Source organism: Sturnira hondurensis, unplaced genomic scaffold (genome assembly GCF_014824575.4).
Source record: "Sturnira hondurensis isolate 20B ecotype Veracruz unplaced genomic scaffold, ASM1482457v3 Scaffold0006571, whole genome shotgun sequence".
Classification (NCBI taxonomy): domain Eukaryota; kingdom Metazoa; phylum Chordata; class Mammalia; order Chiroptera; family Phyllostomidae; genus Sturnira; species Sturnira hondurensis.
Genome location: NW_028079202.1, coordinates 820,909 through 835,086, shown reverse-complemented (window position 1 = coordinate 835,086; position 14,178 = coordinate 820,909). Strand labels below are relative to the sequence as shown.

General features: G+C 34.3%; 1 protein-coding gene across 1 annotated transcript in view; it reads right to left on the bottom strand.

The window, feature by feature from the left end:
• Positions 1-14,178, bottom strand: part of MMP16 (matrix metallopeptidase 16) — a 278,762-nt gene that overhangs the window by 118,830 nt on the left and 145,754 nt on the right. The window contains exon 3 of the mRNA XM_037050191.1: positions 2,830-2,952. Within this exon, the coding sequence (XP_036906086.1) occupies positions 2,830-2,952 (123 nt within the window). The remainder of the gene's footprint in view (positions 1-2,829; positions 2,953-14,178) is intronic.

The following is a 14,178-nucleotide window of genomic DNA, read 5'->3' as shown; positions in this document are numbered from 1 at the left end:
GACACAAAAGTTATAATAAATATTTGTAAAAATGATGTTATAAAATAAATAAAATGAAGGTTATATTTAAAATGCTCAATAGAGTTATTTTACTTTTATTCAAATTTTGCATAATTGGTGACAGCTTCACTTTTTTTCTATGTACTACAAATGGCCACAGACTGAAGATTGATGACAGAGTTCCTCCAGGAAACCTTATATTAAATATCTGCTTATTTTCCAATATTTTCAGACAAGGTAGATTTAAGCCCACATAACTTTGTGTCTTACTTAAACAGTGTCTGTTTCTCAGCCTGCTGTGCGTCCAGAAGAATTCTGTTTGAAGTCAACATGAACATCAGCCCTGGCTGGTGTAGCTCAGTGGATTGAGCACAGGCTGAGAACCAAAGGGTCATCAGTTTCATTTCCAGTCAGGGCACATGCCTGGGTTGCAAGCCAGGTCCCCAGTGGGGGCCATGTGAGAGGCAACCACACATTGATGTTTCTATAACTCTCTTTTTCCTTCCCTTTCCCTCATCTCTATAAATAAATAAATAAATAAATGGATAGATAAATAAATAAATATAATCTAACCAAAAAAACCCTCCATGATCATTAGTTTCATGGCGTCAGAGGAAAAATCAGAAAGGTTTCTGAAAAGGAATGGATTAATACTTAATAATGTCTAAGTATTTACTCTGCATAACTATTAAAGTAAAGTAATAATTCCTAGTGTGTGTCCTCAGTAGTCAAGAAAGCATTCAGTTAAAACCAGAGTTTGCCAAAGGGTGAATTTATGGGGGAAAAGCATTAATTAATATAACCTAACATAGTATTATGATATTAATGAATATATTATAAATATCCACTAATATAATACAATTTCAAAATTAGATGCATCTGGCAATTACCAGTACAACCATCTTCTATGAAATATTAAATGAAGTTGCTTATTTTTTAAATATTTTATTTATTTATTTTCAGAGAGAGGGGAAGGGAAGGAGAGAGGGAGAGAAATATCAACGTGTGGTTGCCTCTCATGTGTCCCCCACTGGGAACTGGCCTGAAACCCAGGCATGTGCCCTGACTGGGAATCGAACTGCGATCCTGTGCTTCACAGGACCGTGCTCAGTCCACTGAGCTACACCAGCCAGGGCATGAAGTTGTTTAGAAAGAAGAAAAAATTCTACAGGTCAGAAATTCAGATCTATTTAAAGAAAGAACAAACATTAGGGAAGAAATAAAAAATAATAATTGTTATTATTTTAATTGCTCTAACATAGTTGTTCAAAATGCTAGTAGCAGCAACATGTTGGGAGAATATAGATATTAGGTAAATGAAGAAAATGCCAACAATGTTATAAGAGACACGAGGGAGAAATTAGAGATACTGTGTGATAGGATACCTGCAATCTGTAAAGAAGTGTATATAGTATTATTTGAAGAATTACTTTGATTAATTTAAATGTAGTTCAAACTCTAAACCATCACTAAAATACTTTCTAAAGATCATTGATATGCTAGTAGAAAACAGACATATTTGAAGTACTCATTTAAAATCAAAGAAGACAGAAAAAGAGGGAAGACAAAAAATAATCAACAAGAATAACAGCAGTGGGCAGCAGTTACAGATATGAAGTATATTAATTAATCTATGTCAATAATTGCTTTAAATGTGAACGGTCAAAATATACCAATGAAAAGACAGAGACAGTGAATTAAAAAGCAACACCAATTATATGATGCCTATAAGAAATCCACCTTAAATATACAGACACTGATAAGACTAAAAGTAAAGAAATAAAGATATACCATACTACAGTAATAAAAATGAAGCTATAACAACAATATCAATTTCAGACAAAGCTGATTTCAGAGCAAAGAAAATTACCAGGGATAAAATAGGGCATTACATAATGATAAAGGTGTTGATTTTGCAACAAGACATAGCATACGTTAATGTGTATATACCTAACAACACAGCAACCAAATACATGAGACAAAGCCTGATAGAATTGCAAGAAGAAATAGATGAACACACTGTCTTAGTTGGACATTCTAATAGCTCTCTATCAGTAAATGATAGACCTTGCAAACAGAAAATAGGCAAGGGTATAGTTGAACGCAATACCACTATTAATCAACTCAACTCAACCTAATTGGTATTATAGAATACTTCACCTTCTGGCCAAAAGAACTGATAGACATCTCACCAAAGAAGATGTACATATGGCAAACAAACATATGAAGATCATATATCATCAAGGAAACTCAAATTGAAACAACAGTAAGAAACACCATTATTAGAACGGTTACAATTAAACCTTTGACAACACCAAATGCTGTCAAGGCTGTGGAGCAACAGGAAAGCTCATCACTGCTGGTGAAAATGCAAATGGTGCAGCTGCTCTGAAGACAGTTCCTAACCGATAACCATAATCTTATCATAGACTAACAATCACACTGATACTAAAAGTTAATTAAAAGATTCAAAGACATATTTTTAAATGGATGTTACTTAGATATTTTATTATTTTGGTATTTTTTAGATTATGAATTTTTATTAAAGAATGCCATGTGTTCAGATACTCATCTGACAATGCCTCAGAATATAGGTGTTCATTTGGGGAAGCTGAAACATCTAGTTTACAAAAGAGATCAGTTGTTTCTAGGAATGACTACACAACTGCCTATGGATAATATGTTCTCACTTGCAGTATTAAGCTCCTTATGTGCACATTGTATTACTATATGTTATCATGTAGTCAACGTGCATAAGATGTCAAAAAGAATGTCAGAGTAAGTAGCCATGACAAACAGAGAAAAGGACTTCACCATTGGTGCTTGTACCTGTAGGTGATGTGTTTGTGCTGCCACTTCTGGCCTGTTAATGCATATCGCTTCCGACGGATGTTGAATTTGGAGCTGCCTCTTGTCTGGTCAGGCACACCACACCGAGGTTTCTTCATCCAGCTGCAAAAGGCAATGTCTTCCATTATCGATTATTCACTTCCAAAAAAAAAAAAAAAACCCAACCAAGAGTGATCATGAAAATAGAAAAACATATAGGAGAAAACTGTCCATTCTTTTGTGGTTTTAATCTAAGTACAAAGCACATCCCCCCCCCCCAGATGATTAGGAATTAGTAACTTACAGCTCAGAACTTTTAGATGTTTTTCTCTCTCTAATTTCTTTTGAGATAACTGTAGACTGTCTCACAAGATGAGACTTTTAAAATAAACATAAAATAAATTAACAGTAAGTTCTCTTCCAGCTTTAACAGTCAACAATTTTTTAATCTATTACATGACCTTAAATCCCAGGAGTTAAGAGGGTATATGTTACTCTCTTTAGCTTACAGTTAACTTGTTCATTTAAAATTTGTCTTTCTCCACCTTCTTCTTCTTTTACCTTCATTATCGTAATTTCCAAGTAACAGCCATATAACAATCGCATTCAATGCTTAAAATATTTTTTGAATATGAGACTTAACATCACACAAATAAGGTTTACTATACTTATATTGAGAAAATAAAATGCTGCTTTTGATTTATAAACTTTAATACTTATACAGATACAGTGGTCTGCTTTCCTAGAAACTTATTTGACCATTGCTGTATTTTTTATGTATTGTTGCTTCTTGTCCAAACAGAAGGATTTGCATGTTTTTCAGTATTTTTTTCCTTAGTGGCCCATAAAATGGATTTACTGTTCATGACACCATTTAACTTAACAATTACTAAGCTAATGCATAATCTCTAGAGTTCAACATGCTTTAGAATGTAGAGATAAAAAACAGTATTTCACCAAATACTTAAGAATTTTCATACTCTCTAAGTTGACTATGGAGAAGACTGTCTAAGGATATCTGTTTTGTGAAAATGAGTAAAATAGTTTACATGTTACATGGATAAATCAGCTAACCACCTTTTATAAACAAAGAAAAAAATCACGCAATAATAAAATCATGACTTTTCTTTTTAAGAAAGATGATGCTTTTTCAGTATGGAGTACAAGTCTCTCCTTTTTGTACTGGATGAAAGAAAGTGAAGGAATTAGCTAAAAAACATATGTGCAATCCACAGACACAGACAACAGTGTTGTGATAGCCAGAGGGAAGGTAGGGTGGGAGCTGAGGTGAGATGGGCAAAGGGGCAGGGTTAATGAGGACATCTGTAATATTGTCAACAATGAAAATAAAATTTCTCTTTTTTATTCTGCCCCAGTACCAATGTAAACATTGCAGTAATCAGACTTAACAGTTCCACCTAGATCATAATAGATCATAATTCATGTTGTGTTGCTTTAGAAAATCACTCTTTGTGTTTATTAAAATATCCAAATCAAATGAGATATCTTAAAAATGCTAACTCTTAGCAGGCTATCATACTATGGAACTTAACTCAGAGCTGAGGATAGGACCCTCTGGTTTTAAACTAATATCTTGGGCACCACTCTGAAACCACAAAATTTGAGAGAGATTTCACAAGACTATAAAACACAGGGGGCAGAAAATATACAGACTCCCAGTCCCTTGAAGACCCCTGGCATAAAAAGCTATCCAATGACTAAGTGGAACTAAAAAAACATTACTTTTCATCATTATACATTGTATGATCTAGATCTAGATTTAAATAGCAAAAACCGAGAATTAATGGTAGGCTAATGATGATTTAAGTGACTTTTAAATATAAGTATTTCTTTAATTACATCAACAAAAATTATTATATGCCCAAGACAAGTATATATCCTTACTTATTTCACTGAGAGAACTGAAATTATAAATAATATAAAATTATTAAATATAACTAAATGTACTTAATGTGGAATGTGGTTATACTTATATTTAGCTAGGGAAAATATTTAAGAAAACACTCTGAATGCAGAAATAATCTTGAAATGGATAGTGGGGTAAAATTCAACAAAACAGAATTAGTTAAAATCAGAATCAAATGTATGTTCAATAAGGACATATTCTTTAAAATTAGGTTAATAATCCACAAAATTAAAAAGTGAAACTAGTAAAAAATAATTTTTATGACTATTCAGTTTCATTTTAGGCTGAATGTAGTATGTTTTCTCAGGGTTGGACAGGTTTTCAGGGATGAGTGTTGGATCTCTGTGTCAAAAGATATCTCTGTTGAATTTCTCATGTATTTTTTAGGCTTTTGCATATAATTTTTCTTATGTTACAATTATCTGTTTCATTTTTTCTTGAACTATTTCTTTTTATTTTTAATTTAAATATTTATATTATTAGTATTTGTCCTCTTATTTACTCATGCCTATCCAGTCATTCTATAATATTTATGAGCATTTTTAACATACTGAGAGATACTAAAATCATGTGTGGATAAAAAGATAAGCAAGGCAAGAGGTCCTTGCTGAGTTCCCATTTTGTAGGTCAGATATGCGTGATAAAAAAGAATCACAGTATAAAGGCTAACTTGCACCTCATCTGGATATCCTGTCATCTTGCCTAACTTTACATATAACAAAAACAAAATGATGTTTCTCTTGCCCCAACCTTGCACCAATTGCTCAGATGCCTTATCTCAGCTGAAAATCTGAGCATCCTCTTGATGCCTAAGCTGGATACCTAGGTCCATCCTCCCCTGCTTGCCCTGGCATCTGATTAATCACAGTGCAATCTTTCTTGCTCCAATAAGTTTTGTGTATTTCTCCCTCTTACCAATGCCTTTTTTTCCCTCCTAAAGGTAAATCTCCTCAAAGCACAGATGACTCTTTTCATGTTCTGAGCATGAAATGCTCTGATTTAGGCCTGTTTAGCAAGGTATCTCCTGTCTTCTGCTTCCCCAGATCCACTCAGGGTTCCAAAGAATAGGCCACTGTTTGCTTTGCATGCAGTGGCCTGTGTCTGGAATATCTTTCTTCCTTGTTCACACCGAGAATCTTAATCACCCTTCGTTATGCAACTCACACAGGCAGAGTTGGTTCCTGGCATAGCAGGTGTTGTACTGTGTGTTCTAACTTGTGTGCCTGTGTTCATTTCTATTGGCCTGTGAGTCAGGTCAGAGAGCCTGGTGTGGGGTCAGCGCCCGGGAATGTCTTCAGGAAGGAAATGAAGCTAATGAGCTAAGTCTGCATGACTTCTTCACACTTGCTGATCTTTGCCAGTATCCCCAGTGTTTCTCAATGAATTTGTAAATCTTTCCAGCTCTGTGACTTATTCTGTGGGCAATGTGCAGACACATTTATGTAAGACTAACTCATAAAGTAGATGACGTACTGTAAGAAATAAAGGTAAGAACAGGCCTAACATCAACTAGTAACTTAATGCAAAAAACCCTTAGTGATTGTTGATCAAGTTGAAAACATTCCACATTAACTTCAACAATATTTAAAACACACATTGTGACACAGAGATATTTATGTCTTATTTATTGAAATATGTAAAATCCCAACAATACGGCTGAAGAATATCTTTACACTAAATATGACACATAGTATCTGAGAGAAATTGTTCTTGCAGCTTTTCATATGACTCCAACATTTAAAATATCCTTTAACTTCATAATCAGTCAGTTTTTTTTCATATAATTTTTATAGTTCTTGATGGGTATAAAGAATAGTCAGTGTTCAAAAGGACCCATCGATGAATTCCAGGTTATCTAATACTCAGTGTAAATGTGTGTTAAATTAGGTTATTTGGGGGACTCTGTCAGTGACAACCGTTTCTAGATCAACATGAATTTATTGTGCAAAATGTTAGTTGCTCCATATATCATTTTGGTACATCCCATATATATTTGGAACAAGGGAGTAAACTTGGCATGCTCAAGGAAACATGATGGTGTCCCTGAAGGTGACAAACATCACAGGAAATAAACAAGGTTTAATGTGTGTGTGTATGTATGTGGGGGAGATTTTTAGGTAGTGCTTTTTTGTGTGAAAGATCATTGCTAAGACATCTTTATTTTCTGTTACGTCAACACACAGCTCAGATATGTAGGCTTCTTTGCTGACTCCTTGGTGAATGTTTAAAGTTGACATTCCACAGGAAGCAGAGACTTCTGGACTGGTTACTGGGGGAAGAGCATTTGTAATCATCAGGCAAGCACACTGGGTCCTCTGCAGTTTTCATAAATATAATACTGGAATTCAGTACTTATCTGATTGTTTAGAACCCAGAGTGTTTCTAAATTAGTTGCTTTATTTAAATTAACACAATTTAAAGAGGAAAAGTATCTAAAATCAGTTCTACTGGGAGCAGCTGCATTGTAAATGTTGGGAGTGGGGCCTGAAAGCTTGATGGCAGGTTCCGCCCCAGCTTCAGGGACTCAAAACTCAGGACACTGTTTAGCCTGTTGTTTCTCTCTATTTCTTAGTTTCCTCTTCTATAAAAGGGCAATAATAGTACTATTGTTGAGTTATTGTGAGGGATAAGTTAAGTAAATCACATGCAATATGTAGAACAGAGACAAGCAAATAGTGACTGCCCCTGTTAGTATAATTATAACAATACTAATTTTACAAACAACAGAATGCAATTGCATCCACCAGTAGAAGCAGCAGCAGACAGATATTATAGATTGACAGGTGTCCACTCACTCTGATCCACATGTGAACATAAAAATACCATCAGACACACTAGCCTCTTCTTTAGGTAAATTACATAGCTGTGAACTTCTCATCAATTTGGTAGTAACTAGCCATTAGTTTCAGTCAAACTTATTTTTAATAAGTCAATCATTCATGTCAAACCTATAGGGCCACTCACTGTAAGACCTCAACAGACCCCACATCATAATATACAACCTGGTGCCCCACATACTTATGCCTCCTTTATCAGAGAATAAAACTGACCCACAAAATATGCCTTGTGTGAAAGAATCAGTAATCTAAGAAAAATGCTCATCAGCATGATATATTAAATAGGTTTCCATTCTCCAGATTTTCAAGTTCTAATGAAAAGTAAGAGAGGTGTCTCCTTTTTATAATTGTCCCCAAGAGATCATTCTAGATATCTTCAGATGTGCTAATTTATACTACATTAAAAATCTGTAGGTTTTGTTTGATCCATAGAGACAAGTTCAGCAGTCATAAAAAGGAAAAGTAAATTAACTTAGGTCTAAAACATAGACAGGTTGACAACTTGCTGTGGTCCACAGGCTGTCTCTTTTTAATATATTTTTTATATTTTTGCATTACCATTTAGTTCCCTTATATCCCTTTCCCCCTAGCAATCACCACCCTGTTGTTCATGTTCATGAGTCCTTTTGCTTTCTTGCTCAATCCCCTCTACCCCATAACCCACCATTCTACTGGTTATCATCTGTTCTCTATCTATAAGTCTGTCTCTGTTTTGCTTCTTAGTTAAAATTGTTCATTAGATTCCACACATGAGTAAAACCATATTGTATTTGCCTTTCTCTGACTGGCTTATTTCACTTAGCATAATGTTCTCCAGGTCCATCCATACTGTTGCAAAGGGTAAAATTTTCTTCTTTTTTATGGCCAAGTAGAATTCCATTTTGTAAATGTCCTATAGTTGTTTTATCCACTCATCTGTTGATAGACACTTGGGCTCCTTCCATATCTTGGTGATTATAAATAATGCTGCAATGAACATAAGGGTGTTTATGTTCTTTCAAACTAGTGTTCTGGGGTTCCTTTGGATATATTTCCAGAAGTATATTTCCTTGCTTGGTCAAAGGGCAGATTCATTTTTAATTTTTTGATGTACCTCCATACTGCTTTCCACAGTGGCTGCACCAATCTGCATTCCCACCAATAGGTGCAAAGGGTTCTCCTTTCTCCACATCTTTGCCAGCACTTGTTTTTTGATTTACTGATGATAGCCATCCTGACAGGTGTAAGATGATATCTCTGTGGTTTTATTTGCATTCCTCTGATGGTTTATAACATTGAGCATCTTTTTGTATATAAATTGGCCATCTGTATGTCCTCTTTGGGGAAGTGTCTATTTAGATCCTTTGTCCATTTTGTAATTACGTTGTTTACTTGTTTGTTTATTTTGGTGTTAAGTTTTGTAGGTGCTTTATAAACTTTTAATTTAACCCCTTATCAAATATATCAGCATATATGTTCTACTCCGTGGGTTGTCTTTTTCTTTTCTTGATGATTTCCTTTGCTGTGCAAATACTTTTAGTTTGATGAAGCCCCATTTGTTTATTTTTTTCTTTTATTTCTCTTGCTTGGGGAGGTATATCTTATAAAAATTTTCCATGAGTAATGTCTGAGTTTTGCTGCCTATGTTTCCTTATAGAATTTTTATGGTTTCATGTCTAACATTTCAGTCTTTGAATTTATTCTTGTGTGTGGTATGAGAAAGTGGTCTAGTTTCATTTTTCTGTATGCATCTGTCCAATTTTCCCAACAACATTATTGAATAAACTATCTTTAGCTCATTGTATGTGCTTGCTTCTTCTGTAAAATATTAATTGACTATAAAGGTGTGGGTTTATTTCTGGGCTTTCTATTCTGTTCCACTGATTTATGTATCTGTTTTTATGCCAGTACCTCGCTGCTTTGATTACTATGGCCTTGTAGTATAGTTTGGTATCAGGTAGAGCAATTCCTCCAACTTTCCTTTTTTTTTTTTTTTAGGATTACTGTTACTAGGCAGAGCCTTTTGTGGTTACATGTAAATTTTTGAAATACATTTTGTAGTTTTGTGAAATACACCCTTGGAGTCTTGATAGGAATTACATTGAATCTACAGATTGCTTTGGGTAGTATGGACATTTCAATGATGTTAATTTATCCTATCCAAGAACACAGTCTGGGCTTCCACTTATTTATATCTTCTTCAGTTTCTTCATAGAGTGTCTTGTAATTTTCTGAGTACAGGAAAATTTTACATCCTTGGTTAGATTTATTCCTAGGTATTTTATTCTTTTTGAAGAAATTGTGAATGGATTTTTTAAAATTTTTATTTCTGTTAGTTCATTATTAGCATATAAAATGTAACTGATTTCTGAATATTAATTTTCTATCCTGATACTTTGCTGAATTCATTTATCAGTTCTACTAGTTTCATGGTGAAATCTTTGGGGTTTTCCATGTACAGTATCATGTCATCTGCAAATAAAGACGGTTTTACTTCATTCTTTCCAATTCGGATGCCTTTTATTTCTTCATCTTGTCTGATTGCTGCGGCTAAGACTTCCAGTACTATGTTGAATAAAAGAGGTAAAAACAGACAACCCTGTCTTATTTGCTATCTTAAGGGAAGTGCTCGTAGTTTTTCTCCCTTGAGTATGGCAGTGGGTTTGTCATATATGGCCTTTATTATTTTCAAGTTATGTTCCCTCTATTTCTACTTGCTGAGAGGTTTTTTTTTTAATCATACATCAATGCTGGATTTTATCAAAGGCTTTTTTCTGCATGTATTCATATAATCATGTGTTTTTATTCTTAATTTTTATGTAATTAATCACACTTATTGATTTCAAATGATGTACCATCCTTGTATTCTCAGAATAAATCCCACTAGATCATGGTTTATGATCTTTTTGATGCATGGCTGTATTCAGTTTGCTAATATTTTTTGTGGATTTTAGCATCTATGCTCATCAGTGATACTGGCATATAATTTTCTTTCTTTGCAGTGTCTTTACCTGGTTTTGACATTAGGATGATGCTGGCCTTGTAAAATGAGTTTGGGAGCCTTTCCTTCTCTTCAATTTTATGAAATAGTTTGAGGAGAGATGTTAGTTCTTCTCCGAATGTTTAGTAAAATTCACCTGTGAAGCCATCTAGTCCATGCTCTTTTTCTCTATCAACTCACAAACTGACTTGCAACACAGGTGTTATTTACAAGGCTGATATTGAAAAGTTAAAATACTTAAAAATCTAAGCACAGGGAATAAATGTAATAAGCCTCCATGATATGCAGTGTGAACAAAAGCTAGTTAGTGTCAATGCATCTGTAAACATCCACCTTCAATCTTTAAGGACACAAATCTTAGAGCACTGCTCATTTTGCTTTCAGCCACCCTTTTGTAGTGGCCAAGTGAGGATATACCAATCCTACAATGTTATGGTATTTGAGTATTGCTAGTATGCTCAGAATATACCATGTAAATAACTTTAACTACTGATGAATCTTTTATACCCATGGAAAATCATAAAACATACTGACAAGCCAAAATGTGTGTGCTTTTTAAATATAAATACATTAATTTTCAAATTGTGAGTTCAAATACTTCTACAGTTTCATAATCATTCTTTGCAAAAGCTTCTTTTTCAGATAAGTTAATTTTAATTAAGATATATTTCTGGACATGGTTTGAATAAATAAAGCCGAATTACCCAAATCATCTAATGTGGGAGTGTGTGTGTATAGATCCAAAAGGAAAATCACCTTAAAAATGATATCCTATCAAGCTTCAATGCATAAGACTGTGCACACATAAAAGAAAAACTAAAATTAAAAAAAATATTATTAACATTAGGAAAACATATTTGACTCATTTTCTTGCATCCTTGTTATGTTTTTCTCTTCTTGCTAACTATATTCTATTTATTAGGAAACTTGAGTGAACTTGCTTACAAAAATTAGCTAAGAAACTCATCAGTCGAAAGAACTCTTGTAATATATGTTAATGAGCTAATTTGGGGGTGGTAGCATATGTATTTACTGTTATCTCTCCAACACCAATGTTAATTAATATAAAAGCAATATAATACACCAATTAAGGTAATAACTACATCTGTTGCTTGAAAATGGTTAATTTCTTTAAAATGATATATAGATTACCACAAATGGCATTGCTGTTTTTAATGACCCAAGAATTATAGACTAAATGTACCAAATGTCTGTTTGCCAAAAGAAGGTATAGTTATTTAATTTAAAAACAATTGATTTTGACAATAGTCTAAAATTAGATAAAAGTTTATAGCATCTGAAAATGAATGCTAAGACATTTCAACATAGAGCAAACTTTTTAAGTTCATAATTGTAGTGCATACTTTACGTGATAAGGCTTAGATAAAATCTCACCCCTTATAATTTGACTGTATAAATTAACTGAGGGACATTGTAGCATGGATTGTTAGCACACGTCCACTTAAGATCACAAAAGCATAGACAATTGCTTAAGTAGTATAATTATGGAGATTTTAGTCTTTGATCTGAATACCTGAGCAACAAGGAGGCAAAAAAAGTGACAGTGTCTAAGATGAGTGACAATTGCAGGGGGACAGAGGAGAGAGGAAGCGAGGCAGTGGAGGAAGGGGATGATGAGTTTTAACAAGACTTTAGTGGGTTCACCTAGAAAACTGTGGAAATAGCAAGTTTAAAAGGAAAAAGGCATTATCAATTCTGAAAAGATTAAATTAGGACAAAATTTTGTTTAAAAAATTGCCAAAACACTGGTTAGTTTTCCATTAAAGGCTGCCTGCATAGCAGGTCTTTTCTCTTTTATGCTGTAATTCACTGAAATGCTGATTTAATGCCAACCTATTGAAACATTTCTCCTGGTCTGGAACTTGAGCCACTGTGCCAGGAAAATGCCATGTCCCCCACACTTCCTTTAAGGACAACCACAGACTCTCAAACTTAGACCCCTTCCACAGAGGGTTCAACTCAATCCTGAACAGGACCTTTCAGCATCTCCACACAGAGACCTTTTTTTCCCTTTGTATGGAAATGTGGAAGAGACTGACAGGGTCCAGAGGAGACTGGGGAGGGGATAATGGTGGAAAAAAGTCGGGGCGGGGGAACTAGTCAAAGAACACATTTGAATGACCCATGGATAATGACAAAGGTGTGAGGATTGACTGTGGGAGGCGGGGTGGCAGGGCAGAGGAGGGAAAAAGGAGGAAAATTAGGATGACTGTAATAGAAAAACAGTAGAATATTTTTTAAAAAGCAAAAAAAAAAAGGAAACAAAACCTCTCCATCCTGAGTTCTTCTAATGACCAGTGGGAGCTTGATAAGCCAATGCCATCTTCTATAAGACTCTACTTTCTTAATTTTAGTATGCACCAATAAACATATTTTAAATAAAATCAAAAAAGTAATTTTCCCAAGATCTCAATTTGTTGTGTTTTTGGCAGTGTATCATATTTTTCAAAAACTCAGAAGAGAATAGTTCTGCATTAAGGAATAAGAAGGGTGTGCAGAGCACTTTGTAAAATGTAGGGATGGAGAGTTCTAATTTAACTGGAATTCTGTACTACACACAGCTACAAAAACCTGGAGGTTTTTTAAAAGACACATGAAGTGTTTAAATTAAAGTTTGAAGAGAGAATTAAAATGATTAGAGGGCAACCAGTGGAAAATATTCGCATTTTATTCCTAATATCGATAATAAGTTTCTCATTGTTATAGAATGCATTAATTCTTGATCATATTTTCCCAGATGTAAATCAAATTTAATATTTAGGTGTCTGTTAAGAATGCTTAGAGAGGTAACACGTTTATTTTTTCAAACTGATTTGATATTTACTCTCCAAGCCTTTATCTCATGTGCTTTTGATAAAATAGAAGTAGCATGATGAACATCTGCCCTAAGCATTAGAAAGCAAAAAATATAATTTCAAAAGTACATATTAAATTAGTTTAATATGTCAGGATTAGTTATGTATGTCTGAGCCCAAATACTTTAGGCATTTAAGGTTTAAAAAGAGAAAGTTGTCCTACTTTGGCTGGGTGGCTCACTTGGTTGGACCATCACCCCATATATTAAAAGGCTTTGGTGTGATCTCTGGTCAGGGAACATAGCTAGGATTCAAGGTCGATACCTGGTCAGGGTGTATATAGGAGGCAAGCAATTGATGTTTATCTCTCACCTCTCTCTTTCTCTTTCTCCCACTCTTTCCCTCCTTCCCCCTTCCTCTCTCTAAAGTCAATAAACCTATCCCCGTGTGATGATTAAAAAAAGAATTGAAAAGAAAAATGTGTCCATATCAAGGTACACAGCATAGTAAAAGTTCCCCAACTAAACACCAACAGGTCCAGATTCTGTAGCTACCTTGGACTTTGCTTCTTTATAGACTTTGTTCCTTTATTTGAAAAATCAAGATAAAAATGCATCCCTATCCTCCCTGGTATGGACGGTTGATATATGATGATCATCATAAAGGATGCAAGAGATTTAGTTTGTATCAAGGACTCAATAAACACAAACAAAGCTTCCATAAATTGAAGAAATTAATCACTTCTTCCCGTGCTCTCCAGAAGTCATAATGCTTTTCAGGATGTTGGGA